We start from the raw sequence: 22,837 nt of genomic DNA on the forward strand, positions 1-22,837 counted from the left end.
AATAGGTGGCATGATTACATTGAGGGATTTCTGTAAGCTGCTCTAAAAAACAAACGAAAAAACAGAAGACTTAAAAGAAGAAATCCATGTTGAAAGAAAAACAAGACAGAGCTCTTCTGGCTGTATACATTATTGTTCTTTGATAAACACATAAGGAAATGGCAGATTTTTAACATGTCTAATCTCGGAGGTGGAGGCTGGGAGTCTGTGGCACTCAGGGATGCTTGGCTTATCTTTTGTGAACAAATGTTTAATAACACAAAGGTCAAGGAGGAGCATCTGTCTGTCTGGCAGAATCCTCTCTGCCCTGCAATCAACTGGATGGGAGACGTGTGGCATCGCCTTTGGGTAAAGCCTGCTCACTGGGAAAAGGTTAAACACTCTCTAAAGGCTCCGTCTCTCATACACACAAACACATGAATGCAGCCACCCACACATCCCATGAATATCATTTGTGCAACACTGAGGTGTGCCCCGGAAAATCAACGGCTCCAACACCAAAGAAGAACCTTAATTCGAGCTTGACCTCGGGAAATCCCGTTTTTTTATGCACTCACATCATATAAGATGGCTGAGGTCAGAGGGTTTCTCATAATAGTTTTGAAACAACCTCTGAAATGTAAACAGCCCACCCAGGTAATACATGTAAAATATAGTGGATGAAATAATCAATGGTCAGAAATACATTCCCTTTGGAAGTCATGGAATTGACATATTTTTTTGTGTAGACCAAGTTTCAAATGACACTCAAAAGATATAAATTATTAAAGGGTTGAAATTCTTTCCAAAAAGCATGCAAACATTCTAAAATAAAAATGTTTTCCTTTGATGCACTGCATCCAAACACAATCCTAATCAGCCAAGATTATCAGCCATTAATGTCATTAGCCTCAATCTGGCAGTACAAATAAGATGCTATCGCTTATTCTCCAAACAGATGCGCGTTAGAGACACACATCGCTGAAAGAACAACAGCCCTGAATGTCTCTCCAAATCCTGTTTGTCGGGATGGATCCCAGCTCCTCGTGCACAAATCAATACCTTTAAGCAATCAAAATGGCATTTGGGCCCTTTAAACATGACTGTTCGTCAATTGAAAATGAATGTGAAGGGGCAAAAAAACAAAAAAGGGATACATGTGGGTGCCAACAATCACGACAAGGACCATTTTGTTTGGGAAGCAATTCACAGGATATGATGAGAAATTATGATTAATATGTCAAGCCGCCATTGTGCGTTCTCTCTTTAAACCTCCAGGGTGGCGACGTGGATCAGAAAATATTGACCGGGCCTCTATCGACATAGTGGTGAGCAGCAAATGGATACCATCCCTGCCATCTCATTTCATAGCAATTTTTCTAAAGCCCCATCAAAAGCAATTGTCATGTCTGCATGTGTTGGTAGTGTGTTTCCACTGACCGTGACACTGAACTGGGACACTGAGATGTTGTTTGGGTGGACACTGAGGCGCACACACTGCTTGATGTTGGATGCAAAACGGCGGGGCTCAAACGAGCGCTCGCATTTCTCCTTTCTGGTGCACCTGCAGAAAAAAAAGAGAGAGAAAGAAATGGGATAATGGAGGTTAGTGAACAAAAACACACACACAGGAATTTAGTAATGCGACCCGAGTGTACTTGTTCCACCTGCTGGCACCTGGAAAAAGAGAATGTTCCGCTTTTCTCAAAGAGATGGAGCTGGTTGCATTTATCATATTTCCTCTCAAGCAACAGTGGTTGGGAATTGAAACCGGGACTCGAATGGGCGGGGCCAGGTGTATTTAAAACAATAGTTGCTTTATGTGTGGAAGTAGAGCTGGCCTTCTGGGAACTAGGTAGGCCTCATCATTGTTAATGCCGTCTTAATGAGTGGCATTCATGGGCATTGCCAAGGGCAGGTGGAGATTTGGATGGTGGAGGGGCCTGGGGTGGATTCCACAACCTTCTAATGCCCCACCAGGTGGTCTAATTCAGTGCAACACAGAGGTTTGGGCACTTAGACGACTGAGCCCTTTGTTTTGAAAAAGGGGAATTTGCTGGCTCCTGTTTCGATCTGTATTCTTTTACATACCGCAGGGTAACTCAGCAGGTTTTAAAGGCCCAAAATCGGTTGGATTCCAAGTTTCTGAGGGTTTGTGAGGAAACACAGTGAACCAAACTTTTTGGTTGCTTTAAATTGTGCAGGCAGAAGGAATTTGCTGAGAACTAACCTGACCTCCAAACCCTGCCTCTCTTCCACACACCCACACACTTCAGTTCTCACCTAATCCCCTTTTACCGTATGCAAGTTTCCCATTGATTTAAGAAAAATAAATATATAATAAAAAACCTTTGTGGGAAACCATCAACCTAGCAAATCTAATGGGTGTCCTGAAACTTCAAGAACAAAAAGAGAAGGGGCAGGTCAAAAGGAAAAAAAAAGGCTTTCGAGTTGGTTGACGTCCGAGATACAGTTATAGCGGAAGGAGCGTTGAACGGCTGGGTTTTCGACATGACATCACTATTGTAAAGTTAAGCGGCCTAATGTGCTGCAAAGAAGACAGGCATAAAGAGAAAGAAATAATCTCAGAGAAGGGAGAGGAAAGGGGACGTGGGTAAATAGCGCAGGAGAGAAGGAAGAGACGAGATTAAAAATGAAGGCGACTATTGTTGGCTTTCTGCAAAGCTTTGCCTGCTAAGCCGGTTTGAGTCGAGCTTTAATCGCTTTGGGTTCCTTTGTGCTCCTCTATCGCTCCTGTCTGTTCCTCCTTTGCTCGTGCTGATTTAATAAGACCACGCAGGAGAAGTCCCCTGGCTAACGGTGCACACTGAAGCCAACAAGTGCACCCTTTAAGCTGCAAATGTATGTACAACTACACAAACAGTGTGCTTATTGCATGCCCACAGGCCTGTTGTTCTCTCATTTTGTAAACACTGTAAGGACACATCAAACAGGTTGGTTCTGTATGTCTCATTTGTGTGTGTGTGTGTTTTAATGACAATATCTGCATAATGTCTCTTTGTGTTGCTCTTCCTGACAATGCCATTGTTTTGGTGGGAGACACCTAAAATCTCCTGCCAGTGATACAGACTGGCAGTGATACAGTGCATTATAAGGGAGTTAGCTGGGGATTACTGGCAAAATCTCCCTAAGTGAATCATCACTATTAGCGACTGAATCATTATGGCTGAATATCAACAAAATGCTTGAATATGTAGGGGGGTGCACGCCGTTTAATCGATTCCTCCATTTCCCTCCTTTGTTTTCAGAGAATTATTCATCAAAAGAGCAAAAGGCAGAAAGTAAAGCAGAGCTGAAACAAAATTCAGATTGAACATGACATTATGCGGGGACTGACATTACTTAATAATGTCAGTGACTCACCGGATCACATTTTGGAAGGGCTGTTTAAGATATGCAAATCACCATAAATAACATTAATAGTAAATCATGATGCATGAAATATTTTGCTGCCAAAACTGAAAGCTTTTAAAATGTATTTTGGCAACATATGAAGGAAAAATGACTAATTTATTTTTTAATGATTAAAAAGGGTGTAAATGCGTGGAGAAGTCAGTGGGGCCAACTTGTTTGATTCAATGGAAAAAAAACAAACAGACAAAGAAGTTCTACTCCAAAATTCAAAGAGAAGATGGATATTGCGTGACTACTGATGGCAGTGAAAAATCGATTTTCTTGATTGGAGTCAGTACTTCTGAATTACGACAATATTTCAGAGTTCTCAATATATGCACTTATTCTGATAACCACAATATTTTAATGTTCTAAATATATTCAATTATTCGGATTTAGTTTTGAATCTATTTTGCCAACGATGCCGTGGGGTTTTCTCTGGTTAACCTACACGATGTGTCGATCCCGACTGAACATCTTGCTGTTGGGCACAACACGCATCGATTGATTTGAATGAAGTGTGACGAGGAATTCATGCAGCTTCTCCGCTTGATTTGGGACTCCAGCGGAGAAAGACACAAAACAGAGGTCTGTGCACATTTCAGCCGTTGTAAGGAGTGAGTATTAGCAGAGCAAAGCACTGGATAATTGTTTTCAATTACTACTACTATCAGCAGGCCTTGAAGGAGGAGCAGGATGAGGAGGAGAGATACACAAAAAAGAGATTGCATCATTTGTTACAATATGAAACAAGCCCAACATTGTTCACATCAAAGAATAGAGCGTTTTGTGAACGCAACAAATCCAAACCATTTAGATTTGGACTAACAATCATAAAAAGGCTGACTAGGGCTATCTTTCTGCTGGGGAATTAGATGTCCAACGTCTATTCATTTGGCCAGTAAACAGTGCTGATGTACAAAGCTGTTTGACTGGCTGCAATAACCCATAATGAGGGAGCGAGAGGAGGGAGAACTGAAAGGATTAGATTGGTCCTGAATGAAAACTAATCTGCACTCTTGTTTCTCACAGCCTTTGATACAGTGGCACAATTATAGGGAGACTGCGAGGAAGGCCGAATGATTTTAGCCTCTGCAATTGTGACTGATAAGGAGTATCCAAACTAGACGAGATGCCCTCTAGATAATGTTTCATCACACAATTTTTCTTCACTGATAAACTGCATTTACATGGACTTTAGTTTCCCCCAGTTACCAGCCGTATCCTGTTTTTAATCATAGTCAGGGGTCTATTATTTACATGCCCACGGATAAACCTGGACTTTAACAACCATTAATATTGCACGCTTACTTTAGTAATATTAAATGCCAACCTCCAGTTGCACCTCATTCTGAGCAATAGGAGAGGAGATGACAACCAACCAACAACAGGCTGTCATGAAATAAAATAAAACTATGATGATGGAGTAAAATTGCCACTATGGACTTTAACAGTTATGATTATACTTTGTTTATACTGTGATAATTACAGATGACTGTGAAGCAACCAGCGAAATGAGAACTTCACCAAGCCCCAGTTCAGCCACCCTTAGAGGTACCAAATAGCTAATCAATAGATCAATATCCTAGATTCAACCAGGTAGAAAATTCACTGAGCTTAAAAAAATAACTATTTTCCAAGAGTGACCAACTGGCTAAAATGGCAGCATAAAAACAGTTACAACACATGCATACATGCACAACGTACAGAAAAAAAATACACCATACTCATTTAGTACATACAAAATTTGGTATGCAGGGGTAGACAGTGATCATATATGTGAAAAGATGACCAACAGAGTTTGTTGCATGAGTAAAGAGTATCGTCAAACACCATATGGAATTCTGTACATGCTAATAGCCCGGAGGCAGCGTACAGTTCGGTATCACCAGCAGCTGTGTCATATAGACACAAATTACTCACATTAACATTTTAGCCGCCCTCTATTCTCTCACTGGGAGGCAGATATCTGACCAGAGGGACATATTCCGCTTCTATTCATTTCCCCCATATTCTGTGCTACCTTACACACTATACTAATGCCTACAATGTCTATAAACTCAAGCCTTTAGCCTGGAATTTTAATGACAAACGCTCCAGCATTTCACCCAAAGACACAAAGCTAAGCTAAAGTCAAATTTTATTTAACGCCGTTTTCATGTTGAACCAATGTAAAAGTTGAACCGTTAACAATCAAATAGAAGTGAATATTTTCATATGGCACAAAGCATGCTAAGAGGTTAGCAGTAGTTGTGGCTGTGACACAGCAAGGAAGCCGCGGTCCTTGCTGCGTCCTGCCGAGGAATGGGTCAAACGTTGTACCGGCGGTTTCAACGTTTCTTCCAGTGTTTATCAGTTTTCGGGAAAAAAAACAACGTGTCCACATTCCCCAGGCCATTCTACCGGGAGACGTCCCGTTTGGCGCAACGAAGTAGTCACATGGGGGTAGGCAGCTGTCTTTGCAGCTTTCGGTTATTGCGCAGACCACCTGAGCAAGGACGCCCTGTATGTTCACAAGTTAACCAAAGATGTTGCCACATTGTGCGTACACCCTTGACAATACCGGCGGATATGGAGAGCATAAAACTATTAAATTAAACAAAAAATAATAATAAGCAAAGCTTAGGCTTTTTTTTTGCCAAATACACAGACATAACCTCATAACAACATAAGTCTTAGCTTGGATTAAACCTTTTCATTTTGTTGCACAAACATTTGACAACATGCAAAAATTTAAAGAACACACATGCAACGCACATACAGTCTCTGGGTGTCCTCTTGTACTGCAGTCATCAATAGTGGTGATGCCCAGAGCAAGATATTTGGATGGAGACACCGACTGGCGGGTCGTTACTTGGCTCACTGACCATGACGCTATTAATTCACTTTAAGGACAGACACATAAGCAGGCGTGCACACACACACACACACACACACACACACACACACACACACACACACACACACACACACACACACACGGAAGGGGCAATGCATTTTTAAATCTACTTCCAACAAATAAGAACAACCTCTATAATTCCTATTTTCACTCACACACGAAAACACAACAGTAGAAAATGGAAAAAAGAAAGGAAAGAAAAGACAAGATGTTGACGAGCAGCATCAGTCTGACGACTGCAGGCAAACAAGTAGCAGCTGTTTCTCTCAGCCTTGGCGGTTGGTGTCTCACACTCACCCACACAAGTTTTAGAAGCTGTCAAAAGGGCTGCCACCAACTTCCTTCATCCCTTGTGCACCCTTACGCTTACACACACACACACACACACACACACACACACACACACACACACACACACACACACACACACACACACACGCACGCAGAACAAACAAGCAATCCCCAGACATAACTGTCTGCTGGTGGAGCAATGTAGCAGCTTATTAGGCTGTTTATCTAGCATATGTGATGCCTGTGCTGCTCCCAGTGATGCCATTAAGTCACATGCTTTACACTGAACAACTCCTCTGACTCTAGTTTTCTGTGTGTGACGCACAAAATTAGCTTCACTTAATTATAATAAATCACTGTTAAATCATATTGCTTTAGAAAAGTGTGCACCTATAAAACAAGTTAAAATTAAAAGGACAAATTATAACCAAAAGGGGGCACTGTCACTGCAATTTATCCCCCACCAATTATTATTTTGATTCAGAAAACTTACAAACCCCCTACCGGTTGTTACTTTATATACATCCACTGTAGACGTGCTATAATTTGTGTTGAGGGATGGCAATTACAGATGACTCAACTGAGCCGAGGGGATAGCCTGAACACCAAAAGCATGCACAAGCTCATATTAAAGCATCGGCAAACGGCGGATATATCACTTTGCCATTTATTATGGCATCAAAACACAATCTCAACTTGCATTCATAATATGAAAGCCAAGACACTGATGGAATAAAAACAACTCATAAAGCCGTCGCCATCAGAGTATATTTCCCAGGGTGTTTCTAAATAGTTTTATGAGGTCTTCACTCCTCCTCTCACGTGGTGACAGCAGTGGAGACTGGAGAGCTGTTTTTGCTAACCCTCTCCTCCCGGCTTTTATATTTAATTCATTGCATTATATTCCTGCGTGTGAGCAGTTGTACGCTGTGACATATAATATTATTGATCCAGGCAGTCGATATCCAGCCTGCGGAGTCGAGGTATTTATTCTCGGTCACAAGGCACTTTGTAGCTCGGAATTACGATACACACAGAGCACAGCACTAATCATCTTTTATGATCCAGTTTATCCGGCCTGTTGTTTTCCACTGAACTTGTTTTTTTTCTTCCGTTAGCAACTCAAATTTAACAGATCAACAAAGCAATTGTTCCGTGACACAAGACTGGAACTATGATAATTGGAAGGCGGTACAAAATGACATGAAGTGAGAAAAACATTCTGTTTTGGTGGTTGTATGCAGGAACACGTATTATCATTTTTGGGTCAATGACCCCATCTGGCGCAAACATGAAGGGTCAGTGACATGAAGGACTTGAGCCAGGGACAACATCAGTCCATATCGTATTCAAAACAAATAAACCCTTGCCAACTCACCTGAAGTCTTACTTTTCAAAAACCTTGGAAGCTTGTTAAAAAATGACCTGCCTTCTCACTCTGACCCCATCCTCTCCCTCCTCTTTCTGTCTTCTCACCTTTTATTGAGTTGGATACAACGCCACACACCTTCCCTTCTCTCAACTGTCACCGCATCTTTTCATTCATCCTCCGTGTCTCATGTCAGTCCCTGTGCCTTCATGCTCTGCTGGACAAAAGCAAGACACCTTCCTGACTGCGAGTGTGTGTGCCTGTCTACTTTCTTAGGGGCCTGCGTTGTTCCTGTGTGTGGCGTGGAGACAAAAAAAAGGTGACAGCGAGCAATGGTCCTGACTCAGAAGTGGGTATTGCAGCTGGTGTGTGTGTACGCCAGAGCTTGTCCCGCGCGTGCGTCACCACGCCATGATGGTGACAGTTGAGGAGCAACTGGAAGGTGCAGCGCTCCGTTCCGTCCTGATGCCCTTGTCACTTTGTGGTCTTGTTCCCTTCTCTTAACTTCCTTGAGCAGCCAGCGAGAGGTGCTGCGTGGGTGGGGTGGATTTTTGGGGCCAGTCACCGAGACTTGAGGGACGGCCACTCTCCCCTGGGTGCGCTCGCCACAGTCAAGAGTCGTGCACTTGGGCATTTCAAGATCCGGGAGCCAGCTTCAGACACATTTGAATAAAAAAGTTGACCAAAGAAGTGCCAGAAATTGAACACTTCTGCACCAAACATCGGATACTTTCAGGGCATGTACGCTTTTTGTATGCAAACTTGCATATGTATGCAAACAGTGTGACGTAGTGTGGTGGTGTTAGTTAAAATTAGCGCAGCAGATGTACTGCAATACTGAAGTACACAAACTAAGCATTCAAATGTAAATGTGTGATTTGGAACGCAGCTTTAGTATTCTGTTTTGACTTTGTGTTTCAAGTTATAAATTGTAGCTCGGCAAACTCATTTTTTCCAAGGGCATTAATTAACTTCATCGCATTCGGTAACCCTTTTATTTACCTTCCATTATTTCATTTTAGTCTTTGTTTTCTAAGTGAGTCTGATCATTAGGTTTTTTTCCCCCAGACAGCTTGGTCTTTAATGACACATTTGTCTCTTTGACAAATAGAATAACCTTTGGTTGTTTACACCTTCAATCATGGCTGGTACTTTCAGCGACGGACTAATTTAAATTGTTTGTATGCAGCATTTTCATTTAGTTTGCCCATTTAACCGAGAGGGTCTAAATCATGGTTGAGACATAAGAGACTGCATGAAACAGACCATATGTTTATAGACAAAAGACAACAACAGAAAAACCCACAAAACACTGAAGGACGTAGTGTGTCAATCTATTTTTACTTAAAAATAGATGGACTCTAAAGTGAATTTAAATCTACTGTTTCTTTAAAAGGTGAATCATTTGATTTAGATTTTACAACCTTTTAAAAAAAAATCTCACTTTAACAAGTCATATTTTTGCTGCATAATCCTTCAAAACACTTTCCAGAGGCTCCATAGGGAGCCCCGCGGTTGCCACAACCAAACAAAAGCCCATGGTAGCATGCTATAGCATGGCTGTGAAATTTAATTAGCAAAAGGCAGTCATACCGCAGTAATGAGAACACTGAGGTAACGGATGACTGTGACACAGCGACAGGTAGCAGTGGTGCAGAATTAATATGAGCCAGAGAAAAGGGGAAGAGGGAAAAAAAAAATCATTCAGTGGGTCTGCCAATTAGCTTTTCCTTTTGAAAAGGTTATTCATTTGACAGCACCAAAGATGTCTTGGGAAAACAAAGGATTTAGAAGACAAGACTCACTGCAGCGTGACTTGGAGGGCCTATCAGACACTTTGTGTGTTTACTTATGACTTTTTGAACTACTCCGCACGCGCCGTCCTAATGGGTTTGTACGCGTGTTTGACAAGTGTTTATCAAAGACATGAGAGCATCACTCACGTGTATAGCTTCATGGAAGCATGTTGATTTGTCTCATTTGTTGAGATTGAGAGATGCTGCAAAGGGAAATAAGTGGGATTGGAATTTGAGACACGGTTTGGTACGCGGCGGTTGTCCGAGTCTCCTGATCAATAAAGACTCCCCGTGTGCCACAGGCAAACCATTTCTAGCAAACTAGGAAAAATAGTTTGCTTGTTGCCTGGGGCACTGATGAATTTAGTGTCTAATTCCACTTCAGAAGGTTGTGATCAATGTCTGAGTGTTTGAGAGTGGACAAAAGAGGAGACTGAAGAGGTGGATCAATGTTAGGAGTAAAGACACTTTTTGTATCACATGGAGACTCAGGATTTGCTTGATAACAGACCACTGAAAAACAAAAGAGCCAGTGACACTGATGATACATGAATAAATGAATAACTACGAGGTGTGGATACATGTGTAAATATTTACTGGGCAAGATGCGTAAGCATGTTCACACAAACAAATACATGGAAATGCAGACTGGATTACTATCCAATACCACAGGAGGAGAAGATACAGGTAAAAAGGAGGAAAAAGCAGTTATTAATGTGAAGACATTGTACGGTTGGCGCTGCTCCTTTCCAAATTGACACTGATATCAGGGAGCAACATCTGATATCCTAAGAATGTCCATGCCAGCATCCATTTAGAGAATGATGCCTCTCCAAAGATGCTTTTCCAGTCTGTCTACGCATGACGGACAGCATGTTAACCACTCGCAAAAACTACTGACAGCTGACAGTCTGGTGTTACAGACATTGCCTCGTGGTCGCCATGAAAAACAAGGGCGGGTCGTTGAGGTTAATATTCTGTCATCACTATCGTCACAGAAATGAACATTCACAACACACGGCTGAGTTGTGCCGTCCAGTGTGCTTGGAGTCCGATCGGTGATGAACGTGACTGGAAGCCTCAGCTGGACAGCAGTGGAGCTCATCTAGTCTCTTCTAGCTACTTCACAGTTTAAATAAAGGAGCAGAATGTGCATTTTTAAAGTTAAAAGACCCACTGATTGTCACATCCAGAAGGATGCAAAATTTGTCCTCCGCATTTGACCCATCAGCCTCTGAGGGAGTGGTGGGCCGCAGCAGTGCCGCACCCAGGAATCATTGGGTGATCTAACGCCCCAATTCCAACCCCGAATACTGAGTGCCAAGAAGAGAGCCAATGGGGACCATTTCTACAGTCTTTGGTATGACCTGGCCGTGGATTGAACCCACAGCCTACCAGTATAGTGTCTCAGGGCGGACACTCTACCACTAGACCGCTGAGCTGGTCATTTTTGAACTGCCACTGCAGTTGTACCTCACAAGGTCTCAATGAAAGCTAATGTGAAATGTTACACTATGGCCACAGTGCAAGAACTAACGGTTTAAAGTTTTTCAAAGTGGTGGCATTTTTAGAAATGTAAAGACTCACACTGGCACTCGGGGTAGTGTTAGACATGAGTATCATCATCGTGTGAATGTGACACAACTAGTGCACTCCAACCATTCATGCAAAATGGAAGCGACGCAATGCTCCTTGAACTGCGTTGAACTACTGGGGTTCTTAATAAACAACTGACACCCAGACTGGAAGAAAGTGCACATTTTTAGCGCTCGTGCACAGTGCTGCAGCGTGCCTTGTCAGACTCTGAATTAATCTTCTTTCAGACATACTGTCCTTCGTGAGTCTCTTCTCTGATCGATGGAGTGTGACATCCAATGTCAGTGGCAAGAGTACGCATGAAGAGGAATGATGATAAAAAAAAAAGAGAGAGGGCCTGATGTGAGTGAAGACTTTCCTTTTCAGTTGCCAAGGTAGACGGGCATTAGCATACGTCACGCCAGTGAAACCGCACACGACTGTTGCCTTAGATGGATAGCAGTGCCGGGGCTAACAGCAGCAGGGCGTGCTGCTACAAAGCCGTCTGTTAGACTCTTTGAAAAATATAGTAGGCTTATAGAGTAAGCAGCAGACTGGGTAAGTGAGGGCAATGTCCAGAAAAGAAGACATTTGCCTCAGTAAATGAATAGTCACTGTTTACCAAGGACAGTGGTTCTAATGACCCACCCACACACACACACACACACACACACACACACACACACACACACACACACACACACACACGCTCCACGCCGGCTGATTTCCTCCCCCGTTCTATTGATTGCCCTTCCACTCTTCCCCTGGTGTTCTCTCCAGCAGCTCCCCTCTCCGATCTATAAGGTAAATAAAGGCAAAGCCGCTCGGCGACACACGGACAGAGGCTGAATTCTATTTGCTCTTAAGCAGAGAGAGGTGATTTCAAGGTTGATTGGGAACAACAAACAATGCAGAGGAACACTTTGGAGATGAACTGCAAGGTGGACTTCCCTTAAAACAGCCACTATTTCCACTAGAAATAAGAAATGGATGCCAGGATGTGGATGTCAAATGATGGGTTTTGTGTGTTACAAGATTTTTGGCTGTTCTTGATCTTGACTATCAAAGGTGAATTGTTTTCGCTTGTGGCCAATGTCTTGGTTAATACTGCCATGTTTAAGCTGCGAGGGGTAGACCAGATTGTGGTCTTGCTGCCACACTGAGCTGTACAACAACAAGAAACAAGCTCCAAAGCTGTGTATCTACATCACAGCAGTAATCTCCTCCACTGCTATTGTGATGGTCAAACACCCAGGCGTCCAGGATGGACCTAAGTGGCATTTTTGGTTATTTTCTCTCTGGGTCCATTTCTCATTTTAGCAAGTTGACACAGACCGAGAAAAGGTGTGCGTGCGTGCACACCTGCCGCAGTGTGTGTCTATGTGCGTGAGGAGAGCGCAGAGACCCAGGCTGAGCCCGATTCTATCTGGCTAAGTGTGACAGGCCAATCTGCTGCCACCCATTTGCTGTGACTGGTAGGATGTCCGCAGTGTTAATAGGTTTGTGTGCACCCACCTACACACACACACACACACACACACACACACACACACACACACACACACACACACACACACACACACACACACACACACACACACGCAGAAACAGACTTTGGATTATATATAAACTGCAAGAAAAAAAATGTGAAAGGCAGGTGCAAGCTGAGGTCCTATACTGGTGTATTGGTGCCTGAGCAGTGCACATCTATTTGTATTGCTTTGTTTAGGTTTATAATGTGTGTGTGTGTGTGTGTGTGTGTGTGTGTGTGTGTATGTGTGTGTGTGTGTGTGTGTGTGTGTGTGTGTGTGTGTGCGTGTGTTAGACAAAGATAGGTAGACCTTGCCTCTAACCTCTGGTATTTGACCCATAACCAATCAAAGTGTTTCCTCTTTCTCCTAATGCACTTTCTACCCTAGGGACCTCAAACACATTCATCCTCTATTTCTCCTTCCTTCAGTCGGCTGCACACAAACTTGTTTTTTTGTTGTTGTTTTTTTACCCTTTTCTCAATGTTACACAGCCCATGTTTGGATCTGAGTCACTTTTCAAACCGCTTTCACTGCTCTGTGCTTCCATTCAGCATGAGCATTCAAAATACTTTTTTTTTCCTCCATCAGTATTTTTGTTTGCAATCTTCTGGTCTACTTTTGACCTGATTGCTCAACTGTTTGCTTTAGCCATGGTTTTCAACTTTGCTCATATTCTTACTTTCATTGGTCTGGTTTCTATCTAGGGGCCTTCGTGCATTGAAAAAATAAAAATGTTTTGCACAGTATCTTTGCACAAAACCCGAATATGACACTTGGAGTAATCTACACCATTTTTCAGATGGAGTTTGACTTTTTTTTTTTTAACTTTTGCATACAAATAGACATCCTCCAAACACTATTGCTCATGTGAACAGATGCAAATTTGTGTCACACTGGTGTAAAAAAGTTTTGATCTGGACACTTCATTCATTTTGTGGTGTGCTGGGTGAAGAACACCAGAAAGATAACGTAAACAGCTGTCATGTATATTTAATAACTTGGTCATTAAGCAAATATGCTACTGTGTCACTTGCCAAAGTCAAAACCATCTGCAGCACAGACAAAAACTTGTATGTGTAAATTTTCCTCTCCCATTAGCATTTTATCATGTGATATGTGCATAAAACATGGAGATGTAAATACAGACACGTCTGGCTGCTCCTGCTACTCCTACACTGATTCCCTGTCCCCTCACGCCAGCAGAGGAAAAGGTCTCACATGTACACACTCCAGCTGACATGCACACATGTGCACACTCTGGCCAAGGGCTGCCAGAAGCTCAAGAAACCAATTTTCAATTTACAGTGGGGTGGGAAATCTCCCTGCTCCAAGCAAGCACTGCTTCATCTCCTACATGAATCTTGAGGGACATGGGTCTGACAGCTGCTGGTTGCTTGGTGCATGCGTGCGTGTGTGTGTGCACGTGCATGGGAGCGAATGTCAGAGGAAATAAAGTGGCAGAGAGTGAAGCAGACTGACTGAGAGACAAGTCTGAGAGAAAAATGCGGGCAAAGAGAGAGGCTTAGCAGGAGTGAAAAGTGGCAAATTAAGGATCTTGCCTATCTCATTCAACACTTTCCAGTTCAGTTACAATAACAGAAGCTATCACTCTCCCGGTGTCACCTCCTGAACGCTGGAGCGGTGCCCGCTGGAGGGCCCGGTGGTTCCTGCTTGTGTCTGTGCTCTCACCAGGATCTGGTTGCAGGGCTTCTAAACAATGCGAGTGGTTAGTTTAGGTAATGGATCCAAGGGGTCGCTGGCACTGGGCCGGTCCCCAGGAAAGCAATCTGAGAGCTGGCCTTGGTTGGCCAGACGACTCCCTGAATGCTGAAGGGCTGCAAGGGACGGAGTGCTGGGCAAGAGCCCAGGCATCATGGGGGGTTAGCCGAGGCTAAAGACCTAAACGCTGCGCCGCCTCCCATCCAGAATGTCTGCTGGGGATGTTTGAGGCTCTTTCAATGTGTCACTTTTGAAATAGATTTATTTTTTTTGTCTGTTTATAGTTACGTTTAAAGTTTTAATACCTGTAGCTAAGCACAGTCCAGCGTTAAAGATTCTATGATCATCAGCTTCAGTTTTAGTTGCCGATTGTGTGTGTGTGTACTTGTGCGCACTTACGTGTTGTGCAGGACACACCAGCCACAGTGGGGATCCCCTGATCCTAGACATTCACTGCAGGTTGAGTACTGACCACAGACCTCCACTGGCACCCTTGAGAGCTGCAGGAGAAGAGGGAAGATTAACATCCAAAACTTCCAAACTTGTTTGTATTAGAAATGGACATGGAAAGGAACATGGGTGTACAGACACAGTAGGTTGAAAGTCTGAAATATCAAGCAATACAATATGTATTACTTCCTTATCCATTTGAAGAGACATAAAGAACACTTGATGGAGTACAGGGCACGAGTAATGCAGACAATAAATACCAGAGAGTGTTTCATTTATGGAAGGTTACTGCAAACAAATCTCCTCTCGATGATTTCCAATGTCACTCACCAAACCAAACCCGAAAATACAACTCATGTTCAGGATAACAGTGGGTTCAGTGCATCTGCAAACTTCGAAAAACAAAAAAACAGGAAAGCGCAAATTTGCAGGTATTTGCAGGTCTTGTTGTTAAATGCTTGACAGCTTCCATCAAACGTCACTGGCACCGTATGTAGGCTTGGCCTCTGGGGAGACAGGTCGGTGCATTATGATGTACAGCCCTGCCAATTTGCACTGGCATTGATTGGCACTGATTGGCATGACTGCTGAGGGACCAAAGCACACCGGGGCAAAGCCGGGGTGGATCCCTCGTCCTATCGCTATGGCAACAGCACGGACGTACAATAGGTGACGTTGGCACTTCTGATTAATGAGCCGTCATTGTTGGGTGACGGCTGTCACTCTCGGGTTGGCAGCCGAGAAACAGTGACGACATCGTCAGTGTAGGACAGGCATTGGAGTCGTGATTGGATCGCTGTGCATTTATGAACGGGCCTGTGTGCCTGAGGATGTTGAAATTGAAATAATGTGGTCCATTTGAGTTTGGAATTGACATTTTACGGAGTAAGTTTACAATAAATTATTTACTTAGGAAAAGAATAATGAGAAGCGTTCCACTGACGCGCCAGCACCGCTCCCTCCCCCAGACGACTGTTTACAGGCTGATGAAGCGTCAAACTTTTCTGGCTTGCCAACACATTCATTTTCATGAAAGCCAACAGAAGTAGCACTCAAAATAATAAAGCAGCTCCAGCACAAAACTCAACAGGGTTGTGGACTCTGAGGTCAGAACATTAGGGAGGCAGGAAATGGTTTTCACAAGGTTGCTTTTAACAACACCATGATCTCACTTGAAGTTGCTGTTGTTCCTGGGGATGAAACTAGTTTGCCGTGACTTTCTGGATTTTGGAACACAAACAGCTGTGGTGCCTTTGAGCTGCAGCTTGCCACAAACAAACTGTAAACTATCCCATAACAGCCGCCCACGTGGATCGCAGCCCGTCCTATGATAAATGCAAAGATCAATGCTGCCCCATGGCTCGCTTTGAGAAGTCACATTTTTTAATGTGTGCAAACAGATGCAGCTGGAGCCCGAAGAGACACGTGCTGTTGGCCGGCTGGCAAATTTCGAAAAAACAAACAACTAAACATTGTCCTGGTGTGTTCCAAATGATTCTCACCCTCAATGAATTCCATATTTATGATGTCGCATAAGGGAGCGATGAAATTAGAGGAAATTTTTAAAGCAGTAGTCCCCCACCATCTTCTGGGCCGTTTGCAATTTGCAGTAAAAGGCAGAAGCAAAAAGGCACTTCATAAAAAGTCATTTCCAATAAAAGGCCAAAGAACAGCATGGCCGGTGTCGAGATGAATGCGCCACACAATAAATGTACAGCACTGACGCGTACGAACGGAGGCAGGCAATTTGAAACCTCACTTACATAACAATCCCCCCACTCCTACAACACCCCTCCCGCCCCCCACCCAACCCCCCTTATATACAGTATGCACACGTTCATACACAGCAGAATCAATTCGGAGATGATGCACAAGTGTGCGCGCCTGCATTCTCTCGTGGGGGAAATAAAAAAAGAGAATCAGCTGCTGTGTTTTGCCCTCCCCTCACATTTGCATGAGCGAGATAAAGGGAATGAGTTTAAGATGAAAGATGAAATCAGGTGTGTGTGTGTGTGTGTGTGTGTGTGTGTGTGTGTGTGTGTGTGTGTGTGGTGCCTAACACAGATCCTGACTGCATCTCACATGATGGGTTCTTTCCCTTTCCTGTCACCCTTCGCCGACTCTGCTGCTCCTTCCCTTCCTCGGTCCACTGCCGGCAAAATAACCTGTTAGCAGCTGCAAAGAAGGGTCATTATGTTTGCCTATGGAAGGATTTCAGCAGCCACGACCTTATCGTGAGAGCCAATGAAAAGGCAATCTCCCTGTGTGTGTGTGTGTGTGTGTGTGTGTTTCTGCGATCTGTGTTGCCCATGTCACTGCAATGAGTGGTTTGTCATCTCTTGCGCTGCCATCAAAAGCCAAGCGGCCAGACAGAAGTGGAGCAAACAATGCCGCCGTATCTCGACGCTTTATAATTTTACACTTCATCGGCGACAGATTTGCCGATACACACGCTGCCCACGTGTGTATACATACACACACACACACACATGGCAAAACAAACATGGATTTAGACTGTATAGAATGGATGGGAGCCTCTGATGCCTATCGAGGTCTCAGATGCCTGCATACGGGGAAATGGTTTTCTCAACAGATAACACACACACACACACACACACACACACACACACACACACACACACATACACAGCTGAGCGAAAGCACTGTTTGCCAGTGTGAACTCTACGTTCCAGAGAGTGGATCCTGATATCATTCATTCCCTCCTCTCTGTCTGCCTGTCTGTGTTTGGGTGTTTGGGTGTGTGTATGTGTGCGTGCGTGCCTGTGTGTGTCACTCTGATGCTCTGAGGGGTATAAGATCATACACCCATCATATCTCCAGAGAATCCGTTGTGCAACACACACACACACAGACACTCAAGCAGACCCCACTATTATCACCAAAGGGGGAACAAAAAAAGATGGATTTGGTGGCTAAACGAGCCAATGCGCCTCTTGTCTCCCCCCATCTCGATATCACATTCATTTGGTGCAATCTTTTTCTTTTTTCGCCCCCTCTTCCTCCTCCTCCTCCTCCTGCGGGTTTTTTGCCAGAGGGGCGAACCATTACGGCTGGCTGTCTCTTCACTATGGCTGTACTATTATGTCAGCGGGGATAAATACAAAGGACAGGGAGCGTGGCATTTATAATTCCCCCTCCTGTCTCAGGTGAGCAAATGACAGCCATTATGCCCTGCACTCTCCTCCTTTCCTTTGACAATAGCGCTGGATGCAACCCAGCTTTTGAAAAAAAAAAAAAAAAAAGTGCCAAGATGATAGATGTATTTGATGTGTTAATGCGTAGGTGGGGGTGGGGGGTTGCATCAATGCATTTTTACGCAGCAGCACAATGGTATTAAATTGCACGTATACAGGAAGACAGAAGTGTGTGTGTGTGTGTGTGTGTGTGTGTGTGTGTGTGTGTGTGTGTGTGTGTGTCTGCTGTGCCTGTGGTTCTCAAACGGAAAGAAGGAAAAAAAAAGAGACTGGAGGCGCATTTCCCACTCGACAAGCTCTTCCGCCACACTGAGGTGAGGAGATTGTTGTTAGGCACAACTTTGTTTTGCCTTCTCGTGCCTTTTTATTTTTGTCTCACCCCCCCCCCCCCCCACTCTCTACACACCGCCACCAGCCCCGGAGTCAACCTGTGGCGATCATTTAATAAATCTGCGGACTCTCATTATTAACTAATTCTAACTGCCGTTCCATTCCTCTTTTTATCCTGCTCCCCCCCCCCCCCCTTTTTCTACTTGTAATTAAACAGGGATTTCACCTGCAGCCAACACTCCTCGCCAGCAGAAAGAGGGAAATTAAAGCGATAGTCCGATCCTCTCTCATAATATATATATATATATATATATATATATATATATATATATATATATATATACATATATATATATATATATATACATATATATAAATATATATATATATATATATATATATATATATATATATATATATATATATATATATATATATATACATATATATATAAGTGCCAAATATTACTTGTGGCTTATGACAGTCGTTTCCTCCCCAAAAAATTTAATTACAACGGATGTAAATAACACTTTAATGCATCATTTTTTTTTTACATTTTACATTACCATTAGCTTCCGTCCCACCTCTTTCTCCTACAGCTGAACGGAGAAATAGATTGACACGGGTGAGACGCGTCGCAGCCGCCACCTAGGCCACAGCCGCCATGCCACTCAATCTGTCAACCACCAACTAACCATATTATATCACAGACTCAGTTACTGGAGTGGGTCGCTGGCTGCCAGTGCAATATTGTTTTTGCTCGATGCTTGCGGAGGTCAAATGAGAAAGCCATCCATTGTGCTGTCAGCGTTGTCACTGCATGACAAACGAGTCGGATATTATCAATCATTCCCACTTATCTTTCCATTCCAAGGAGGGTGGGCCTGCTGTACGCACACACACAAACACACATGCACACAAACACACACACACACAGATTGTTTGCAGTGTTGATTCTGAGGAACTTGTAGGTGTTCTGGATTAAACTAACTTTTTAACACTGTAGAACAGCCACATCGTTTGGAAAGGGGAAAGAAAACTTGGAGGATGAGTGAGGAAACTATCTACAGAGCACATTTCAATTAGTTTTATTTCAATGCGTGACGAGCTGCTTTTCACTACACAGTGCCAAAACAACTCTTGCCTAAGTGCCAAAACATAGTGTTAATGATGCCATGTTATATTGCAAACTATTAATGCTAAGCTCATTTTAGGTGGGTGATGAGGCTTGACCTTCTTGGTCGAAAAATCTCAATTCATATTCACAGTGCCCTTTTTTTCCCCCTCTACTGGGTCTCATTATTACAGTGCACATGTAACACCCTGGACACACCATAACAGCCAAGTTCCACCTCTAAAAAAAATAAGGTCTGCGTTCAGCAGCTAAAGCAGACATTCTAATCTTTGCAGTCGTGTCAAGAGACACTGACGGCAAAAACAGTATCTCTCTATTATACAGTAAGAAGAGCTGGAGGGATGTGAAATAAGGAAAGGAGGAAGCCAACATTTGGAAAGACGCTGAGACTTGCTGGAGATAACAAGGACGAGATGGAACAAATCTTCAAAAGGAGACTTAAGCGCGAGTCAAGAGTTCGATCCAAACTTGTCTGCCCCACTTCGTTGACATTTTTCAGAAGTGTGTCAGGATTGAACAGCTCCGCTCCCTTTCCTTGTTAGGCCACGTCTGCCTGCAGCTAAACTGGGACAAAAAAATAACAGAAAAACGTGCACATCTAAACATCTCCGTCACCAAGCCTCACACTAGAGGGGTGAGGAAGCCACAATGTGAGGGATGTGGTGAGAAGTTTCCCGCTGGTGGAATCTTTATAGGCGCTCGTGGTATCTCCTTTGATGCCAATGCAAAGACACCGTACTTCCACAAATTGGCTTGTCGGATTTCCCTCAGGGGGTTGAAAATAGAAGAAAAAAAAGAAAAGCGCATGACTTTGAACAGTCTCAACCCCAGTATAGTAGTACACATTTTCAATAATTAACACTTACAAATCTGCATTTGCTACACTGAATATGAATGATTTAGCACCACGTCTAGGACTCTCAAACTCTCTCAAGCAACAGACAAAAACTAAAAGTCAAAATCTCGGTGCATAAGCACGAAAACCACAGACTGAATGTCTGAACCCAACAGGATGAGCTCATGTGTTTTTCCTTTTTTTTTTCGCGAGCCGACATGTCTGTGGGAACATCTGAAGTGAGAGTAAATGACACAATGCAAAATGCCCTGGAACCAATGTCTCAGCGAGATGAGCCGCTGAGTCATGTGCTCCGCAATTAAAGCCAGATTTAGCTGCACTGCTTGGTCCAAATTGTGTTTGCTTGAGTCCAATATGCGCAAAAATGTGCAGAATCAGCCATGCTTAGGTGCGCACAAATAAAGTAAAATAGCTGCTGTCTGATGAGAGTGAAAAATGCTTCATGTCAACGTGTTTGTTGTTATATTCTGTAAAGCGACTTTGGGTTATTGAAAAGCTATATATTAATTAAAATCATTTTTTATTGTTATTATTTATCAGTTGAAAGATTCTGGTCTACTGCACCAACTTATGCATGTCACTATGCTTCATTCTAATAAATGCTTAGTCTATACATGTGCCATAATCAGGTGACTTTATTAGGCATGATGATGATGATGATGATGATGATGATGGTGGTGGTTGTGGTGCCTCCTTCACTGGGAACAGGTGTCCTCATCATGCTAAACAGATGTGAACCAGTAGCTGAGCGTAAGCGGGAGAATACACCAAGAACTGGAAGCGACCTGCCCCCGTCACTCAGACACCAACCTCAACACCTCAACCACTGGCCGTTCTATAATGTGACTGTCCTCTTTACAGCAGAACATCTATTTAACACACTAACAAGATGACATGCACAATGGGTGCATGTGCATGCGTGTGTAATAGGTATGTGCTCGTACGGAGGAGAGACAGATCCAATTAGAGGACTGCGAATTGCTGGTTTTAATGAGATAGTAGGGGGTGACAGTTTAACCAGTCTGTCCAGACTGGTTGGAAATATAAAAATATGCAGGGATCCTGGGTTGGGGGGTGGGGTGGTGCAGGATGGATGACAGCGGTTGGGGGGTGAGAGGAGCGAAGAACATGGAATAAATGTGCAGGCGAAGAGGAGGTTGCAAGATGATTTAGTGAGCCAAGGGCAGAGTAATAATACACATGAACAAGGGTTGAAATAAGTAAATATGTAATAGTTGAGTATTTTTGAGAGAAACAAACACCTATTATTATTACACGTTATGACATCACACAGGCCCGGTGGAGCAAGCATGTCAGGAGTGGACATTTGGAAGTGACCTACTGGTGAGTTCACCGACAGGCTGAATGCACACTGCATTACTGCTAGGAAACACTGGTGATGTGATCTCTCCAAAATATGGGACCTTTAATGAAAAGCTAGACAGCAAAAGTTGTGTCATGCCGCTGAGCATGAGCAAGCCTCGGCCGCAATCTTAATTATAAGTTATTATGAAAATTAATTTGCAACAGTCGCCTGTGCGCACGAGCACTCGGCACACAGTGCACTGCACACAGCTGAACAATAATTATAATTTAATCATGTTTACTTTCTCTGATTAATTTTGTGATAGAGCGCCACATCTGCACGGTTTTTCATTAGTGCGCTGTAAATGAAAAAGAGAAGAAAAAAATGGCAAGGGCCTGCGTCTGCACAAAACTGTCCAAGTTGCCTTATTAATTCCAAATTAGAGCGAGTCCAGCTGACCGACGAGAGCAGCCTTGGCTCACGTTGCTCCGGCAAATCCCGCAGACACGACCTCGCCAGTGTGAAGGAACAGCAGGAGGGAAGCTCTATCGACCAGCACTGTTCTCAGCCTCCTGTTGTGGTTCCTCCTGCCTTCGCTCTTCACCTCTAATGTGCCTCCCCTTTCTCTATTTCGCCTCACTTCCATTATTCACAATCTCTCTCTGTGTCTGGCTCGCAGGCCCCGGGAAAAACAGCAGGTGGCCCCCAGCGACTCGCTTCTTTAAAAGTTTGCCATGATTGCAAGTTAATAAAAGTATTTCTTTTGTTGTTTTTTTTGGTCTGTTCTGGTCTTGGATACTGTGTAAGTTAATTATCTTTAAAAAAATTCTACATCTTCGTACGAGCAGAATTTTTTAGCCCTGTGTTTAACAGCCTGCGTAAAGAATTGCCTCCCGTTTTATCATCCACTCAAACAAATTATGTGAACGTTCTTGTAATAAAACATACGGTATTTTCATTTTCTCTAGACA

The 22,837-nt window shown here is 43.4% G+C and overlaps 1 protein-coding gene across 1 annotated transcript in view; it reads right to left on the reverse strand.

The window, feature by feature from the left end:
* plxna4 (plexin A4) overlaps positions 1 to 22,837 on the reverse strand; it is a 188,572-nt gene that overhangs the window by 49,710 nt on the left and 116,025 nt on the right. Inside the window, exons 6-7 of the mRNA XM_076030189.1 lie at positions 14,974 to 15,074; positions 1,420 to 1,543 (exon numbers count right to left, since the gene is read on the reverse strand). Of these exons, the coding sequence (XP_075886304.1) occupies positions 1,420 to 1,543; positions 14,974 to 15,074 (225 nt within the window). The remainder of the gene's footprint in view (positions 1 to 1,419; positions 1,544 to 14,973; positions 15,075 to 22,837) is intronic.

Source organism: Nelusetta ayraudi, unplaced genomic scaffold (assembly GCF_046127955.1).
Source record: "Nelusetta ayraudi isolate G7.1 ecotype Tasmania unplaced genomic scaffold, CSIRO-AGI_Nayr_v1 ptg000027l, whole genome shotgun sequence".
Lineage (NCBI taxonomy): Eukaryota > Metazoa > Chordata > Actinopteri > Tetraodontiformes > Monacanthidae > Nelusetta > Nelusetta ayraudi.